Raw genomic sequence first — 19,675 nt, forward strand, 5'->3', positions numbered from 1 at the left:
GTTATTTTGACTTTAAGTCTGAAGAACTGTAGAAATTTCATAATCATTCTTGAACAAGGAATATTTCTTGGAGGAACCTCAACAAACATAGCCTCTAATTATAACACACAGAGAGAGTGTGCACATGTGCATGCAGAGCACACAGATGAACACAGGTGTGTAGAGGGTGTGTTGTGAGAAGATGCCTTGCTTGTATCTCCTACACTCTTCACAAAATCTCCTGAACAAGCTTCCCCATAATGGATAAAAGGTCAGATATGGATCAGCTGTCAAGATGGCCAGCTGTCACAATGGAAAGTAGTAAATAGTAGGGTCTCCTAAAGTCTGCACTGGCTCCAGTGTTCAGCTTATTCATAATGACCTATAAGGGATGAGCAGTGAGGCAGGCAGCCAGCCAAGCAAAGTAATTTGAAAGCCAGATGCTGATTAGATACCAACTGTGAAGGGCTGTTGCCTTCATGTGAGGGCTGCTAACAGGATTGGAGCTATACTGAACAAATTCCCACCTAACATTTTTCACAATATCAAGTCACTAAAATCTCCAGGATAGCTGTCAATAGTCATGTGGAGAGTGACGGCGATTCCTGAAGACTCCGGGTCAATCCTAGAGAGTGGGCAACCCTATTTCATGCTCGAAGTTTCCAGGAAAATAGGAAGCATGTGCTGGTCTACCCAGATGGACCTTGGTCTACCCAGCAAGGCTCTCCTGAGGCTTTTCCTGACACGGAGGTTCAGTGATGGGTAGAAGCATGATCTGACGAATTGCTGCCTGCCCTGCATCTCTGCAGAGCAAAGGAGACTTGCCCAGGAAAAGTGAAATCATCCTGGAGGAAGTGGGGGGGGGGGTCCAGCGACCAGGCGAAGCGCCTGAGCGACACAAAAAGGGCAGGTCGCCTAAGCAGGACAAATTGCGCGGTCGCTCTTCTCTCCAGGGCCTTCAGCCGGGGCCCATCCTTATTCATCCTTACCTGAGAACGTGGGTACTCCCTCCTCAGCACCTCACAGTCACGTTGCTTCTCAAGGAAGCCACCATCACCGCCACCCAACTTCCGGGGGGAGAACTGCGTCATAAGCACTGCGCCCCCACCAACCTCAGCGCTCGGTTTTCATTAAAGCAGCTGGAGAGTTTCGGGTTGGCTACCTTTCCCCATAGAGATACGGGGAGGAACAACGTTGTGCACAACTCATTACTTCCGATCGCCTTGCGAAAGCCGCCATTTGTCAGGCAACCACCGCCGCAGCCTATTGCAGGATAAGAGAACCATTTTACCTCCAAGATCTCTATGATGCCCTGCTCGTTACGCCGTACCCCAAAAGGGGAAGAGTGACGCTGGCAACTCTTTTCTTCTGAAGTGGTCGCCAGGGCCATAGAACGAGGAAGGCGATTGGAGGAATATGCGGTTACATATTGGAATACATGCTGACTTTATATTATATGCACGAAAAGACGAAAAGGTGGGGGGGGGAGTTGAGTGTCGAATCAACTGTGTAAAGACCTAACTTCCTAGTTCCTTATCCCTTTCCTTAAGTAGAAGGAAGAAATGCCCATGGAAGCATTTTAGGTCGAGCAGCACCTGCTTGGGCAGGAGTGCCTGACTTGCCAGCTGTTGTTTGGACTATAACTCCCATCATCCCCAGCTGGGGGTGATGGGAGTTGTAGTCCAAATTAAAGCAGCTGGAGAGTTTTGGGTTGGCTACCACCACCCCTGAAATAGAGAAACAAAAGATAGCAACAAAGGCAGGAGTTGAAGATCTTTGTAACTCAGGTTTTATTTCCTGAGAAAAGCTAAATTCTTAAATATTAAAAAATATTCCTAGCAGCTGATGTAAATGCACTTCATAGGAGGCAAAAAGAGAGTTTGAGGAACATTTAGCCAAAAGTATCAATGGGAATAACAAAAACTTCTTTAAGTACATCAGAAGCAGGAAACCTGCCAGGGAGGTAGTTAGACCATTAGACAATGAGGGAGTGAAAGGGATTATTAAGGAGGATATGGAGGTTGCAGAGAAGCTGAATGAGTTCTTTGCGTCTGTCTTCACGGCAGAGGATACTGAGCATATACCTGTTCCTGAACCAGGCTTTTTAGGGATGGAGGCTAGAGAGCTGAGTCAGATAGAAGGGATGGTGTTCTAAACTGTCTGGAAAAACTGAAAGTCAACAAATCACCAGGGCCAGATGGCATCCATCCAAGAGTCCTCAAAGAACTCAAATGTGAAATTGCCGACCTCCTTGCTAAAATATATAACTTGTCCCTGAAATCGGGCTCTGTACCCGAGGACTGGAGAGTAGCAAATGTAACACCGATTTTCAAAAAGGGATCCAGGGGCGATCTGGGGAATTACAGGCCGGTTAGCCTAACGTCCGTTCCAGGCAAATTGATGGAAAGCATCCTCAAGGATAAAATTGTAAAGCACCTAGAAGAACAGGCCCTGCTGGGAGTGAGCCAGCATGGCTTCCGCAAAGGTAAATCTTGTCTCACCAACCTTTTGGACTTCTTTGAGGGTGTCAATGAGTGTGTGGATCAAGGTGATCCAGTTGACATAGTCTACCTGGACTTCCAAAAAGCTTTTGACAAAGTTCCTCATCAAAGACTCCTGAGGAAACTTAGCAGTCATGGGATAAGGGGACAAGTACATGTGTGGATTGCTAACTGGTTGAAAGACAGGAAACACAGGATAGGTATAAATGGAGATTTTTCACAATGGAGGGAAGTAAGAAGTGGGGTCCCCCAGGGATCTGTACTGGGACCGGTGCTTTTTAATTTATTCATAAATGATCTAGAAGTAGGGGTAAGCAGCGAGGTGGCCAGATTTGCAGATGATACCAAACTCTTCCGGGTAGTGAAATCCAAAACGGATTGTGAGCAGCTCCAAAAGGATCTCTCCAAACTGGGGGAGTGAGCGACAAAATGGCAAATGCAATTCAGTGTTGGCAAGTGTAAAGTGATGCACATTGGGACGAAAAACCCCAACTTCAAGTATATGCTGATGGGATCCGAGCTGTCGGTGACGGACCAGGAGAGGGATCTTGGGGTCATGGTGGACAGCTCATTGAAAGTGTCGACTCAATGTGCAGCAGCTGTTAAAAAGGCCAGTTCCATGCTAGGGATCATTAGGAAGGGGACTGAAAATAAAACGGCTAACATTATAATGCCCTTATACAAAACTATGGTGTGACCACACTTGGAGTACTGCGTACAATTCTGGTCACCACATCTTTAAAAGGACATTGTTGAACTGGAGAAGGTACAGAAGAGGGCAGCCAAGATTATCAGGGGCATAGAGCACCTTTCTTATGAGACAAGACTACAACACCTGGGACTTTTTAGTTTAGAAAAAAGATGACTGCGGGGTGCCATGACAGAGGTCTATAAAATCATGCATGGTGGAGAAAGTGGAGAGAGAGAAATTCTTTTCCCTCTCACACAACACTAGAACCAGGGGTCACTCCATGAAATTGATTGCCAGGAGGTCTAGGACCAACAAACGGAAGCACTTTTTCACACAACGCGTGATCCACTTGTGGAACTCTCTGCCACAAGATGTGGTGACGGCCAACAACCTGGATGGCTTTAAGAGGGGTTTGGATGACTTCATGGAGGAGAGGTTTATCAATGGCTACTAGTCTGAAGGCTATAGGCCACCTCCAGCCTCAAAGGCAGGATGCCTCTGAGTACCAGTTGCAGGGGAGTAATGGCAGGAGAGAGGGCATGCCCTCAACTCCTGTCTGTGGCTTCCAGTGGCATCTGGTGGGCCACTGTGTGAAACAGGATGCTGGACTAGATGGGCCTTGGGCCCGATCCCGCAGGGCTGTTCTTATATTGAAGGCAGGCCGTGGCTGAGTGGTTTACAACAGCCCTGCAAAGCAGTGTAGACCAGTTATAAGCCAGTGTAAGGTAGTTGCAAGTTAGGCTGAGGCTACTCTGCGCTTCGAACCCAACAAAACCATACAAACTATACAGCAATCAACACACCACCGCAAAGGCCACAGTCTCTTCCCCAGAGTCTTTCTCTCTCCCAGCTGTAATCTGATGCTCAACTGCATGCAGGTGGCGGCGCGCTTCCCTTTCAAGTCACACGAAATAAGACCCGAAGTAGAAAGAACACGAGCCTCTGCCTTTACTATTACCTTTGGGGGGTGGAAAGAGAAACACGCCGCCTCTCATTTACAGCTACGCTAAAAGCCCTTCATCTCCTTCCGCTCCAAGAAGAAGGAACCTTACACGGCGTCCCAACTGAACCTGATGTCTGAGTCTATAGATCTCGGTTGTCGTAAGTCTATGGCCTCTCAATTTTTCCTTTCCGGGTTTGCCTTGAGCGGAAGTGAGGTCATAAGACAAGAACAACGCCGCTCTTGATCAGGTTGGTGAGAAAGGATGTGAGGCTGCGGACTCGGAGGTAAAAGATGCAGAATGAGGAGGGGGCGAGGGGGAGGGATGCCCATGCCGGAGTGCAGCAGGAGAGCCTGCCGAGGAGCCGCAGTCCGCCCCCTGTGCCTCCTTGACACTGTAGCTGCTCTAGTGTCAGATTTGTGCCGGGGAGACACTGGTTCAGATCCTCCCCCAGCCATGAAGCTCATGGGTGATGACCAAAACTCATTGGGGCCACCTATCTCCCAAGGTTGTTGTCTCAATAAAAGGATGGAGAGAACCTATAATGAAGGCCATGTTATAATAACCTTTTATAATAGGTATTCCAAAAGTGCTCTTTGTAAAACTGAGCCCCGAGCTGCCCAAACAAAGGGGATAAATGCATGGCAGAGGGATGGGACTTACACTCAGGTTAATGAAATAAAACCTGTTCAATGGACCATGCTGGAATCTGATATTACTGGTTCACTGTGCAATCTGAACAATCCTGTTATAGTGATCAGCAAGAAGGACTGCACAGTCTTTCCCATGGTAGCTGATGCAGAGGTATCTGAATGCCTATTTATGAGCTATTTCACACCACTAGTTGCTTGCCCATGCAAGTGGTTTGGGGCCTGAGTCGCTAAGGTGCTACAACTCTCATGTCTTTCTTCCCTCAGCCCCATATGTCTTTTCCCCTTATATGTATTCTCTTCGGAATACACCATGCTGAAGCAAGCTGGAACATTGGATCATCTGAGTAAACAATGCTGTTGCACTTGCTTAATCTAGTTAAAGGAATGCGGTCATTAAAGGCAGAACTGACCTCATGGTTCAAAGCATGTTTTTCAAAGCATTTCACTTGCAGTGTGTCCTCTGTTCAAAGACTAGGAATAGGAGCAGTAGTCCACTCTACTAAAATTATTTGATTATAGGCAAAAACATTGCATGCTAACATTATTTGCTTATTGTTATTGGGTATTTTTTTAGTGCAAAGGCTGCTGTTTATGCACAGTTAAGCTTCTTTGAAATCACTGTGTTATCAGAATGATTGATCCACATTCTTAAGTAGTTTCTTTGGGATTTCCTATCAAAAATAGAGTAGAGGTAGTGTTGTACAGTGCTCAGATGACCTGTTATCTTTATTTCTTTTGTATTGTTATGAATTTGTGGCATTGTATTATAAGTTCTTAATATTTTGTATTCAGCCACAGGTTATCATAAACCTTGACACCTGAGAGTTTTAAAAGATCCATGCCAGAAGTCAAAACCATTTTTAAAAGTTACAACCTGAGGCTCAGAAAATGGAATCTTCAACAAACTTAGATGTTGGTGCTCAATTAATTGTGGAAGACTGTACCAGCAGCTATAGTTTGTCTCACATGCCAGATATTAAAGTGGAGCATCACCTCGATTCCAGTGTTGAAGAAGGACCACCTCAGAGCGTTGCTATGGGAATGAAATTCATTTTGCCCAATAGGTTTGATATGAATGTGTGTTCTCGGTTTGTCAAATCCCTGAATGAAGAAGAGAGCAAAAACATTCAAGATCAAGTCAACTCTGACCTTGAAGTGGCATCTGTATTATTTAAAGGTTAGAATTTAAAACACAAGGACATCCCCAACTTACAACAAGACTTTCCTGTTCTCACAAACTTTTAAGAATTTTAATAACTTTAATAATTTGTTTTATATTATTTTTATTGTGTTTTATGTATTTTAACCTGTGATTTTAATGTTGGGATTTGTACACCGCCTAGAGATTTGCATATCAGGCGGTATAAAAATATGATAAATAAATAAATATAAGGTCTGATGTGACTCTCTAGACAGTGTACACAATTTAAAACCTATATAAAACAGAGTAAAACAATTAAAACAATTCATCAGAATAAAAAGTTAAAACAATATCATGAGATAATAAAAAGAAATTAAGCAGCTTAAAATTAATTTCGGTTAAAAATCCTGAGAAAGTCGGTGGGTCTTGACGGTCTTCATAAAAGCAAACAGAGAAGGAGTTGCTTTCTTTTTACACTTTTATTGTTTTAGCTTTGTAATTCCCTTCACCTTGTCTTGATTTTATTGTTTCTTTATGAATCTAATAAGCTATCTTGAAAATATCTGTTTGAAAGATGGGGTAGAAATGATTTACATAAAATAAGATATCTAAATAATAAATGGGGGCAGGGGAGGCTATCTGTGCAATTAGCAGCTTGTGTGAATCAGTGCCCATGTGGTTTTGACTGACCATATCCATGTCAGAGAAAGCTCAGCCATATTACCACAATAAGGCGTGAATCGGCCCTGTTGGTTTTGGTGAAATAAATTTTCACATAAGTATATTTGAAATATCATGCTTAGAATGTGATTTTTATTTTTTACTAGTTATTCAGACAACTACTAAAACTCTCTTTCCCCCCACTCTCCTCACTTAGCTGAGTGCAATATCCATACTTCTCCTTCTCCTGGGATTCAAGTAAGACACGTCTACACTCCATCAACTACTAAGCATTTTTCACCTATAAAGCAGTCAACTACTTTAACAAACAAGCACAGGGGAAATGAAGTCTCTACAACACCTTTGCTTGTAAACTGTAAGTGCAAGGGGGAGATCAATTCATGTAAAGTAGGTTTCAGAGAAAAGCCCTCAAGAGTAATCTTTTCAGTTCAAAAGTAGATTGGACTGAGAAGAATGGCAGGTGTGGGGCAGGGGAGCACCCTTCTGAGCAGGGTTGTGTTGATTCTTTAGTAAAGGCATTATCATTTCTGCACACAGGCATTTCTCTGTAAAGAAAAGTTTAATTTTCTGCTGCTGGATGAGGACATCTCATGTGGGTTCTCCTTCCCACGTGCTCCAGAGACAGGACAATGTAAATTAGATAGCAGCTTTTAAGAGCCTGGGAAGAATAGTCCAACCCAGTTTCTTTAATCATGTGATCCAGCTCCAGAGACAGCTTTCTCTTGTTCCTATTCTGAGGCCTATATCTTCTTTATCTTTCTCATTTACTTGGACTTTAACTTTGTCTTTAATACTTATTCCTTTGACTTTCATATGGTCTCTCTCTATATATTTATCTAAGGCATACCCATCGCAAATCCCATGCATAGCAGCTCTTGCAAGAGTTTGCAAGCGAGCTGCTGGCAGAGGGAGAGAAAAGTGGCAGTGGTGGACAGGCTGGTGGGTGGGCGGGGGGAGAAAACAGCGGGGGAGGAAGAAAATGGTGGGGGGCAGGCAGGGGAGAGAACGTGGCGGGCGGACAAAGAATGAAAGTGGCGGGGGGGCTGGAAACAGAGGGGAAACAGAGAAGGAGGGGAGAGAACTAGGGATGTGCACGGAACCATGGTGGGTCAGTTCGAAGGCGGGGGTGCCGCTTTAAGAACGGGGGAAGGTGCACTTATCCCTCCCGCCACTTTTCCCCGCCAGTGTCCTTTGTTAAGAAAGCTGATCGGGGCGGCAGTGTACCTCCCTGCCGCTCTGTTGGCCGGATATGGCCAGAAGTCGCCAGCACGTGCACGTCAGTGGTGCGTGCACACGCATCAGGGACTTCTGGCCATATCCAGCCAACGGAGCAGCAGGGAGGTACGCTGTCACCCCGATCAGGTTTCTTAACAAAGGACGCCAGTGGGGGGAAGCGGCGGGAGGGGTAAGTGCACCCTCCCCCGCACTTAAAGCGGCACCCCTGCCACCTTTGAACTGGCGGAACCACCGGTTCTGTGCACATCCCTAGGGAGAACTAGAGGCGCAGATGCTCTGTGCCTGAAGCAGCTAGCTATTATTATTCCAATGATATAAAATGAAAGCGAGAGAGTGAGATCCTTATTTATTGCTCTTCGTTACTCTCTATTACTTCTTTCCTTCATTTAAAGAAGATGCAGCGTCCGGGGCCATACATCAGGAACATTGTTGTCCCTAAGGACAAGAATCCAGCTGTTTTCCTGCCCAAAAGGCCCTCCAGTGCACTGAGCACCATGAGGTCCTCATCACCACTGCATGCTCCTGGGCTCCCCGATCCCAAAGAGGGATCCTCAGGCCTTCCACCTGGACACAGGGCCCAGCAAGCTCGGCCTAGGGCTGATTCCTGCCCCTTCAGCCAGGAGGGCTGTTCTCTGCTATGGCTTCAGAGCGCCACACTTCAGTGGAGGCCCTGGTTTCAGTCTCTCCCGCCTATACTGGGCCTGGTCATCAAGGGAGCAAGCTCAAGAGCAGCTCACGGGGCCAGCAAGACATCAGAGCTGAGAGCAGCTGGCGGAGGAGCAAGGCAGAGAGTGGCTGCTGCAACAAAAGAAAGTCCAGGGCCAGTGTGGCACCTGCACCGTCCAGCGCCGTGCGGCCCATACCATGTCACATGAGCAGAGAACCAGTGTGTGTGGTCCACACGGGCCGGAGCAGCGAACAGTGGCACAGTCGCAAACACAAATGCTCCCTCCACTCCATTAGATGCAGACAGCCATTCCTCGGAGGCACCTGCAGCACCAGTGAGACCTGAGCCACTCAGCCCCTCTCCCATAGAACTAGATTTTACAGACTCCAAGCCAAATCTTTTCTATCGATGTCTCTCAGCTTGTTGTTGTTGTTAAAGTTAGCATTCTTAGTAGCTATCACTTCTGCCAGAAGAGTGTCCAAGTTACAGGCACTTTTTGTCAACAAACCCCTGTGTATTTTCTTTCCTGACTCCATTTGCCTCATTCTGGATCCATCTTTTATTCCCAAGGTGCCTTCTATCTTCCTTCGGTCACAGGACATTATATCGTCCCCTTTTTGCCCTAAGCCAGTTCGCCCCTCAGGACAAGCTTGGCACAAGCTGGGCATACGGAAGTGCCTGAAAGCCTGCCTAAAACACACCGACTCATTCCGTTCCATGGAAGCACTGTTTGTTTCCTGCTTGCCCATTTTCATGGGCCAAAAAGTGGCCACTTCCACCATCACCAGGTGGATCAAGGCTTGTATTTCCTTAGCGTACGAGACACAGTGTATTCGGCCACCATCCAACATTACTGCCCATTCAACCAGAGTGGCGGCAGCTTCAGCAGTGTTTTTCCACAAACATGCCTATATCTGAAATCTGTAAGACAGCAATGTGATCTTTGCCATCCACCTTTACAAAGTATTACAAGTTGGACTCTGACCGTTCTGCTCTTGAATCTTTTGGCAGAAGAGGGTTACAGCAGGCCTTCCTCCTCAGTAGACTGGAGCGCCCCCACCTGGGTATTTTAGGCTGTGGCATGTCCCACATGAGATGTCCTCATCCAGCAGCACAAAAAGGAGCATTGGTTACTTACCATGCAGACGTCGTCTTGCTGCTAGATTTGAGGACATCTCGACCCACACATGCAGCAACGCAAGTCTATTGAAAGGAACACCTTATATTGTGCCTTTTTTCTTGATTTCTCAGGGGATTAGCTCTATTCAGGCTTCTCTGTTCGTTATTGGGCATTCCAAACTAGGTTGGGCTATCCTTCCCAAGCTCTCAAAAGCTTTTTTCTAATCTGTATAGTCCTACCTCTGGAGCACGTGGGAAGGATAACCCACATGAGATGTCCTCAAATTCAGCAGCAAGAAAAAACCTTCATGGTAAGTAGCCAGTGTTCCTTTTTGAGACTTGTATAAAATTATGTGCATTGAACAAATTGCATAATTTTGGCTAATTTTGCAAAATTTAGTCTGGTGTTGCTGGTTATGGGGGAACCAAGGACACTTTAATCCTGCACCTGCCTCTCCTCTGGGGAGGAGAGCTGGTCTTATGGTAGCAAACATGAATTGTCCCCTTAGCTAAGCAGGATCCACTCAGGCTTACATTTGGATGAGTAACAACATGTGAGCACTATCTGCTGTAAGAGATTCCCCATAGGAATGGGGTCATAGTTCGGTGGAAGAGCATCTGCTTGCATTTGGAAGGTCCCAGGTTCAGTCCCTGGCATCTCCTGGTAGGGCTGGGAGAGACCGTTCCCTCAAAGGCATGTATATATGCGTGTGCTCACAAGTTTTTGGATGTCCGCTCAGTTCATTTTAGATCCCGCTCAGGTTGAATCAGGAGGGCCCCATTCTGAATCAGTGTGCACACACTGCCTTGATACTGCCGTCCAGAAAAAAACTCATTCCGCACAGAGATGAAAAAAATTAGAGGGACCACTGCTGAGAGAGACTCTTGCTTGAAACCTTGGGGGGCCATTGCAAGTCAGTACTGAACTAGATGGACCAGTGGTCTGACTCAGTATAAGGCAGCTTCCTATGTTGCTAATCATAACCAGCTTTCTGGGTTTGGAGACTTTCTGAAGAATTGCCCACAGACTCTTTCAAGAAAGTCTTCACAGCCATATTGGCTAGAACTTGCCTCTTAATGGAAACAGAGATTGCCAGGAAGCAAATCCTGGGCTCACTACCACATTTTGCGCTTTTTCTTTTGCTCCTTCAGAACAGGAAGCATCATACATGGACCTTGATTATATGGTAGTTGTGAAGGTAAACAAGACAAGGATACATGAAGTAATTTGTATTCTGGAAAGTGTTTTATACAATTATTAGTAGTTGTAATCTGAGGCTACGTGAATGAGGTGGCCGCATGATCAATGCTTTTGTGAAACATTATCTGGTGACATGCAATCAACATTATAGCCTTCAGTTCATTGTGTGAGGAGATAATATATATTTCTGCTCCTGTTCTTGCAGCTCTCTCCGTTCACCAGCTGGCAGCTCAGGGAGAAATGTTATATTTAGCTACACGCATAGAGCAAGGTGAGAACTGGTTTTGCCTTTTCTTTGGCAGAGTTATAGCTGGCCACTTTGGGTTGAGTCCTGCAACAAGCCCCATTAGCATGGATCAGTTCCACTTGTTCTTCCTGTCATACATTTCTGTTCTCTGCCTACTGTGAAAGTGGTTTCAGTGTTTTGGCCTAGTGGACCACGATGTCAAAACTTCTCATGAACTACCATGTATCAGCATTCCAATTCCTAGCACTTGAGAAGCAGCTCATCCAAAAATAGTGGTGGCCCACATACTGTGCAGCGGTGGGTGGGTCAAAGAAGGGCTGTGTGTTCACAAGGAGCTTTCAGTGTCTCTGCAGCGGAGAGTGGGCAGCAATTTTTGTTTCTCTCTCCTCACTGCAAAAGACATTTCTGCTTACAGGACTATGTTCCTGGGGGCTGCACAACATTCGGGAAAATATTCCTGGAAGTGGAAAGGCCTTTTTCATCAAGTCAAGTAAAAATCACACCCTCCACACCTGCACGGCTGCACAAGGATCTTTCACTGGAGGGACACTGAAGGCTCCCTGTGAATGCGCAGCCCCTCTGTCACTTTATATTCTCTAGTCACTCTTCTCTGGTTGAAAAAAACTTAATAGTTAAAAACTTATTAGATTGAAAAAAACTTAATGAATAAAACTTCTTAGCTTTCACCCATGACATCAGGCCAAAGCATGTTTTACAGTAGAATTACAAAGCAAACTATCCACAATAGGTGTACTCTGGTGTCATATGGAGGAGTGGAAACATGGCTGTTCTGCATTTTTTAAAAAATAGAGAACGTAATCAACCATACGGATGAAGAAGGCTTTACCCCTCTAATGTGGGCCGCAGCTCATGGGCAGATAGCAGTGGTAGAATTTCTGCTCCAAAACGTAAGTGAAAATACTTCTAGTAATGCATTCAACAAATTCAGTGTTTTAGATCCAGAAAACAATTGCATAGGCTTACATAGGAGGAAATACTATCTGTTTTATCTAGAATAAGTCAATGCAGTTAAAACTCTCAGCTAGTTTATTTGTAATCCAACAACAGAAGGAAAAAGCAAACTAAAGTTATAATCAGTGCTGTTTAAACACCCACTGGGTTCTTCTTCCTTACTCCTACTTCCTGCCTCTCCTACTACATTTCCCAACAGGCATCATTCTTTTAAAACAACGCAGTATCCCTCTGTTCTATATGAGTTAAGCCCTAGATTGGAGTCTTCAGTCTGGATCATCACATTGGTTCTGGTTTTTGTTGTTGTTGTTGTTGTTTTGGGGGGTTAAAGTTACAAACAGGATTCAGCAAAGAACCACAATGAAATGCACTATTTATGCATACGTTCTGAAGAAACTGGATATATATAGTCTAGCAGGGATGGCCCTCAGTAATTTTACCTAGTCATTGGGGTTATGAACCTGGGCTGAGCTTGTAGACTGTATCATGTTGACTCCATGTTGGGGAGGCCGCTTCTTCCATTTAAGCAACAGCTTCTTGGTAGAGGCTAGTGAGGTAGCCATCTGACCTCTCTAAATCCAAGGTTTGTATGCCTTTATGGGCACTACGGTATATCAGTTTGCCTTTCCAGAGCACATGAATTAACCAGTCTCCTAGCAGCTGGCTACTAAATCGTATGGGTATTATTGATCCTGGTTAGTATGAAGTTGCTCATCCCTCTTCTGGGGTGTGGGGGGAGATGGTCACAAAGGAGATTCAGTAATTCTTCAAAGAGTTGGAAGCTCTCATAAATAAGGAGGGGAACAGCTGCTTACCAGGACCAAAGACAATAGCTGTAAGCGGCAACAGAGCAGATTGGGCATAGGGCTGGGGCGGGGGATAGACAGTTGGCATAGAACAAATTTCCCATGAAACTTTTGGGATCTCCTCTTCTGCTTTTGAAATACGTTTGTTACTGAACTTGGTCAGAGGTAGTTTAAAACACAAGGATCATTCCAGGTAGAACCTGTGGAATTTCTCCCCTCTGTAATGTTATGACTCTAATGCATACTTGCACATTTACCACCACTTCATTTTCTGCCAGGGTGCAGACCCACAGATTCTGGGGAAAGGGCGAGAAAGTGCACTATCGTTGGCCTGTAGCAAAGGATACACAGACATTGTCAAGATGCTGCTTGACTGTGGGGTTGATGTCAATGAGTATGACTGGGTAAGTCTCTTGCTCGGACTGCTGTTCCCTTAATCTGCTTTTACATCATGAGCTTGGCCTGAATCTGGCAAGACAACGAGAGTGAATTCACTTTTATAGTGATCATATCTGTTCTGCAACTTACCCTTCCCACTTGTTGGATAGAAGGTATGGCAAGCCAGTTATTTAAGCACAGGAGACACTCTTGCCTCCTGGCTGCTGATCCCAGAGAACTGATGTGATCCAAAAAGCTTTCTAGGGTTCAAGAGAATGGTGAGTTTGCCACTAGCAGACTGTGGAAGGGAACAAGTTGTGTCTGGTCTGTCCACAGTTTCTCCCCTTGGCCACCTCTTGGCATAGTACTAAATACTGTGGTCAAGTCATAGCCCATGGGATCTTCTTCCAGCCTCCTCCTTTTGCAAAAGCTGAGGACATAGCAGGCCCTTCTCTGCACATTAGAGGGATGCAAATATAGAACAAGCATAAGCCTGCTTTGATTATCACTCTTCTATGTGAGTGACTTCTGATGAGTTCTAGCTGCACCCTCTTCTGCAAATCTTTGCTTGTTTTCTATCTTTAATCATTGCATTCCTGGCAGCAGAGATACATTTTGAAGGTCTAGAATGCACAACTTCAGTCCTCCAGCTGTTGTTGGACTATACCTCCAATCTTCCCAGCCACAGTGATCAGTAGTTGAGATAATGGGAGTTGTAGTCCAACAGCAGCTGGAGGGCCAAGCTTGTGCAGTCCTTGTCTAGAATATAAACTGAGAAACTGATCAGACTGGGATCAGGAAAAAGGACTTGGCCAATATCTGCTTTGATATAAACCAGAAGTTCAGGGCCAAACTGTGAAGTAAAGACTAGTAGGTTTAAAATGTTAAGTTGTTTGAATGTTAGTTGTCTAAAGCAATATAATGGATGGAAATGATATGCATAATAGATTGTAGAAAAATACCTAAAGCCAGTTCATCACAACCTGTCACACTCTGGTGTGACCCATTGGCACTCGACACTCTGTACCCCTCTGAGGTCTGCGCCCTAGGCGGCTGCCTAGTTGGCCTAATGGTAGCACCAGCCCTGGGTGTGACCAAAAAACAGAATAGGGCTATGTAGATAGGAGCAGATTTGATTTTCACTTATTCTTGGAGTCACCAGAAGCAGGTTTACTGCCATGCACTCCACCCTGCCCTGTGCCTGAATGTAGCTAAAACTTTCTAGGCATTGTACTTGGAGCAAAAAACAACATGGCCCCTTTTTTTCAAGAGCAAGAGGGGTGGAGAAGAAAGTGGGAAACAACCCAGACTTGCAGGTTACATAATGACCAGGTAGAATGGCCACTGAAGAAATCATGCTGGGAGGAGAAGGGACAGAGGGTCAGAGCTGAACAGCTCGAATGGGCCCTGCTGCTGTCTCACCGCTCTCTCTGCTGCAGCCAGGTGGAATCAAATGTTCATTTGGAAAGTCTTCCACTCACAACTTGGGAAATGTAAGGCATTGCACTTGGGAACAGTGGGGTGGTGAGAACAAAACCTGTCTTCTGCCGCTGACCTTAGCCTAGCCTTTCCAGACAGGGATCCCACAGACAGCTGCCATGTGTGTCTGTGCAGAGAGAACCACTGTTCCAGGGCCCTTGCAGTATCCCCTTCTCTGCATTTGAGGTGTACAGAAATGGTTCGCTTGCAAACCAGGCGTCTGCAAACCGGGCCAGTTTGAGTGGTTCAATTGCAATCTGCTGCAAAACAGACACACCCCTACATGCATACATTCTACTCATCATGATAATGGGTATTTTGCTAGTCATTGTTACAAGTCATTTACAGCATTAAACAAACAAACAATCCAAGCTACATATCAGATCACAATTGTTATGAGAGCCACCCTGGTGCAGTGGTAAGCATGTTGGATGTAGACCAGGGAGACCCAAATTCAAATCCCAGTCCAGCCATGAAACCTGCTGGTTGATTCTGGGCCAGCCATCTCTCAACCGACCTCTCTCGCAGAGTTGTTGTAGGGTTAAACATAACAATGTGTACCACTCTGGGCTCCTTGGGATATAAATGTAAAAATGAATAAATATAAATAAATATCCTCCCCATCTACTCAACTTAAAAATAAGCTTTTAACTTCACAGAGAATATTGTATTCAGTTGGACAAATCATGACAGATTTGAAAGACCTCTGGCATATACTGCCACTGTGTGTGTGATTGTCATATGTCAGTGCCATTCAGCAGATTTAGAAGCACATGTTCAAAAACCCTCCATAACTTAAAGATGCAAGATGTATTAAGTATATTTCAAAACAAGACCATATTTACCCAAATCTAAAACAAGGTGTCATCGTCATCCCCCAGTTCTTTCCTATTAAATGGGGGGGGTGTCATCTTAGATTCAGATTCCTCTTTCTTTTGGGTTAATACGGGTATAACCTGTATTTATTCTCTTATCTTTTAAGAGGCATTGTCTTACATTCAGATTTGCCTTCTATTTAAATGCAGTACTTTTGTTCGAAAACCTGTGGCCATAGGAAGGGTTTTTATACAAGAAACCTCACCTAGTCATTTTATCTCTCCTTGTGCTGGATCCTGACTGGCTTAAAATAAAAGCTACAGAAGATAAAACCCAAGGAGGCAACCAATACTGTGGAGAAACTAATGAATTCACTCTGTTCCTCACATTATGTCTGTTCAAAGACTTTGTACTGTGTGTCATCTGGGGTCATTTTCCTTGAGCTTTTAACTGTACATGAGATTTTAACAAACCTTGTTTTTTACAGAATGGTGGCACACCCTTGCTCTATGCTGTACATGGAAACCATGTGAAATGTGTCAAAATACTCTTAGGTCAGTATTGTTATGATGGTATTAACCACTGAGAACGGTAAGAAAAGCAGTAACATTTTTTTAAAACAAGTTTCTTTGCACTTTTTAAAAAATAGAGCATGGTGCAGATCCAACGATAGAGACAGATTCTGGATATAATTCCATGGATCTGGCTGTAGCCCTGGGCCATCGTAGTGGTGAGTATTAAAGTACCTTAAGATGCATTATTACGGTGACTGTTGCTCTCTTTTAATATCAGTGGGATACAGCTTTAAAAAATTTTGCCTCCCAGAACTTAAGGAAATATCATAAGGGGACAGTAGTCACAGATTTAGGCTGTGGTCCTAAATATGTTCATTTGGAAGCCTATTCTGCTGAAATCAGTGCAACTCCCAAGCTTTGCTGTTGCTTCTGGAGAATCCTCCTTGACTATAATTAGCAGCAATAGTCATGTATGTAGAGCTGGGGAAAGACAGCCTGGGTCTTCTGCACTGAGTCTCAACTGGTTTTGCTGCACAATTCTCCCCACAACCACCACCCATGCTGCAAATTGCAGTCCGTTCCGTAGAACTGGGGCAGGGGAGGGACTGGGAACTTGAGTTTGCCCTTATCTCCAGGGGGTGGGGCTCTGTTTCATTCTTGGTCCCTCTAAAGCAGGGGTGGACAAACTTGGTTCTTGAACTACAACTCCTATCTTCCCCAGCCACAATAAATTGCGGCTGGGGCTTATGGGAGTTGTAGTTCAACGACAGCTAGAGGGCCAAGTTTGTCCACCCCTGCTCTAGAGCTGGCCTTGTGGTAGCAAGCATGAATGGTCCCCTTAGCTAAGCAGGGTCTGCCCTGGTTGCATATGAATGGGAGACTAGAAGTGTGAGCACTGTAAGATGGAGCCACGCTGGGAAGAGCAGAAGGTTTCAAGTTCCCTCCCTAGCTTCTCTAAGATAGGACAAGATTTTTTTTTTAATAGGACAAGATTTTTTTCATTGAACCAACAAACTACCAAAGCATACAGTACGTTGCCAAAGCACAATTATATACAAAGTGGTTGTTTGTACACGAGATAGGGCTGAGAGAGATTCCTGCCTGTAACCTTGGAGAAGCTGCCACCAGTCTGTGAAGACAATACTGAGCTAGATAGACCAATGGTCTGACTCAGTATATGGCAGCTTCCTATGTTCCTGGGAGATTGGGTCCAGGAACTGATATTTTTATCAAGCACAGTGCCTGTCATTATGATGGGGCAAGGGGGAGGTGCTTGTGGAGAGAAGACTAGTGTTTGCAAAGACCCTTGCTGCACAGACACACTGTAATCCCTGGTGTGTTCTTGCTGGTGGTGGCTGAACTACCCAATTTGGGGGCTGGAGGATTGCTTTTGCCTCACCACAGCAACACACCAAGTTGTAGCACTTTATTTCTTTTCACAAGAATGGATTCTCCATAGGTGGGGCAAAGAAATGATATGCACAAGGAAGAAGTGCTGAAGAAAGGAAGCTAAAACTGCTGACCCAACCATTGAGAATGGGGCTTGTTGCTGTCTGCCTAGGACTGTCCTAGGTTTGGGATTACTACTGCCTTCATGCCACCTCCACTTACAGGAGAGGGACTTATTTGAAATCTCCCATTTACATCTCCAGAATAAAATAGATCATCACTCATGGTAAAGAGCTGAGCTGAACACTAACTATGGTTTTTTTTCTGCTTTAGTTCAACAGGTTATTGAGTCTCATTTATTAACACTCCTTCAGAACATCAAGGAATAGTGAAGGGAAAGACTTCGTATGCAAAGATTCGGACTGCATTTAACACTGCTCAACGTGATTGGCTTGATTTCGTGTTTAAGTCTTAGTCCAGTCATCGAGAGGGGAATATCCCTCATCAAGTGAGAGTGAAAACTCTATTTATAGAGTAATGTTGCAGTCCTAGTTTGCTTCCCATGCCTGAGGTTTTGGCAGGTCCAGCTTGCATGCCTGTTTTAGCAGGACTGGTTGTGCAGGTAGACCCACCGGCAGCAGGCAACACGACAGCCTATTGTGGCCCCAGCAAGCCTTCCTCACGCCCTGATGCTTCAACAGGATTAGAAAAACTACCAAACTCCTGAATGTTTGGCTAAGGAGAGACGGGTGCCAACATAGTGAATGCTTTATACTGCTTAATGGCTATGTTCAGGCACACTTTCTGAGCGACTGCTCAGTCTGTTTCGTTTCTCTTGGATAAGATTTTAACACAGCTCCATTTTATATAGTTCACTGATGTTCGTAAAACCAAAACCTGTCCTGCTTGTAAATATTTTGTTGTAACAACATTGTTATCTTTGAGAAAGGAATTACGGAGTACTTTACATTGTATAAATCACCTCATTTGGTCTTTCCAGTTGTGTACTTTTACATTTTACAGTCTAGTGCTCAGAGAACAGCATCTGTGGCTGTCACAGCTAAAGAGCAAAGATGTTCTGTGAATGTATGATGGCTGAGAAATTTGTACAAATTAAGATGAAGTACAGTATATAGGGAAATCTGCTACAGGTACAAATTAGAGAATCACCTAAAACAACAGTAGGGCTTATATCTTATTTCTGTGGTTGCTCAAATGAATACAGTATGTGAAGGAGTAAGCAGTAACAGATGTTTGAACAAGAGAGTACTTAGTTTGATATAGTGCAGTGTGGTTAAAGGCTCGGACCCTAACTGCATTTACTGTACTTAAAGTGCATTAAAGGAATAAGTATTGACTGTCTTGGTAAAGTTTTGGATTATAGCATAAGGCTGTCAAGATAGCATTTTCTGGTTCTAGTTAATGAGGTGTGAAAACTAAACTGCTGAATAGTTTGTCTCATTTGAGATAGAAATGAAAGTGTTGTACAATTTAAGGAAGGAAAACTTGTATGCTTTCCAGTAATTAAACCATTTTCTTTACACAGCTGAAGGGTGATAGTGCAATAACAGATATGTAGTAAGTTCCCCATTCTCAGAATCTTATTAGCCCAGGAGTTCTATTTAAATTTCCTGTGTGAGGCATTATGCAAATAACCCCTTCTATAATGTATTGGTGTCTAAAGGTCAGAGCAATTTTGCTCTCAAACCATTCAGATGTATTGTTTTGTTTTTGTAACATTGTGACTGATTTTAACGTTTTTATTAACTTTTCATATCTGGATGTTCTAGATTGTTTGAACTGTTTTAAAGAAATTAAAGTTGTCAACCTGATTTCTTTCCAGATGTGTCTCCATGTATGTGATACTGTTTAGCAAAAAAATAATTTCTCTCCTTAGTGACTTTTCTAACAAGGTGCATCTTGTAGAATCAACTGGCAGTCATTCACATTTCCATGTCATCTTGATATTGACCACTACCAGTTCAATATTTTTAGCAGTGCTTACCCCAGTGAAAGAGCATTTTCATATCCTATAAGATGACTCAATGCACGTTAACATTTGTGAATGCTACCTTTTTTCAGAGTAATTTCTTTTGTCCCTTTCCAAAAGGAGTGTTGGATTTTAGATAACAGCTGTTTGCTTCCTATGTATTGTTTTAAGGTGTGTTTAAAAATGCATTTGCATCTCCAAAGCTGAAGGGTTAGGTAACTGTTATTATTATTATTATTATTATTAATTCAATTTCTATACCGCCCTTCCAAA

General features: G+C 44.2%; 2 protein-coding genes across 4 annotated transcripts in view; one reads left to right on the forward strand and one right to left on the reverse strand.

Annotated features, from left to right (window-relative positions):
* The window catches only part of UTP15 (UTP15 small subunit processome component), a 21,424-nt gene extending 17,154 nt beyond the window's left edge, over window positions 1–4,270 (reverse strand). The window contains exon 1 of one of the 2 annotated variants that reach the window (XM_053291275.1): window positions 4,130–4,270. The gene's annotated coding sequence lies outside the window, so the exon portion shown is untranslated. Of the gene's footprint in view, window positions 1–968; window positions 1,135–4,129 lie in introns of those variants that run through there. The other variant, XM_053291273.1, reaches the window with a different exon arrangement.
* ANKRA2 (ankyrin repeat family A member 2) lies at window positions 4,139–19,244 on the forward strand. Of its 2 annotated transcripts, none has more exons than XM_053291277.1 (9): window positions 4,139–4,362; window positions 5,558–5,942; window positions 6,784–6,942; window positions 11,016–11,081; window positions 11,868–11,965; window positions 13,114–13,239; window positions 15,996–16,062; window positions 16,158–16,238; window positions 17,746–19,244. In XM_053291277.1, the coding sequence occupies exons 2-9, from the start codon at window positions 5,654–5,656 to the stop codon at window positions 17,799–17,801; spliced, it is 942 nt and encodes a 313-aa protein (XP_053147252.1). In that variant the 5' UTR covers window positions 4,139–4,362; window positions 5,558–5,653; the 3' UTR covers window positions 17,802–19,244. The 2 variants fall into 2 exon arrangements, with proteins under 2 accessions (XP_053147252.1, XP_053147251.1); XM_053291276.1 differs by having other exon boundaries at window positions 4,140–4,398.
* The last annotated feature ends 431 nt before the right edge of the window (window positions 19,245–19,675 follow it).

The sequence above is a fragment of the Hemicordylus capensis genome, chromosome 2 (assembly GCF_027244095.1).
Source record: "Hemicordylus capensis ecotype Gifberg chromosome 2, rHemCap1.1.pri, whole genome shotgun sequence".
Classification (NCBI taxonomy): domain Eukaryota; kingdom Metazoa; phylum Chordata; class Lepidosauria; order Squamata; family Cordylidae; genus Hemicordylus; species Hemicordylus capensis.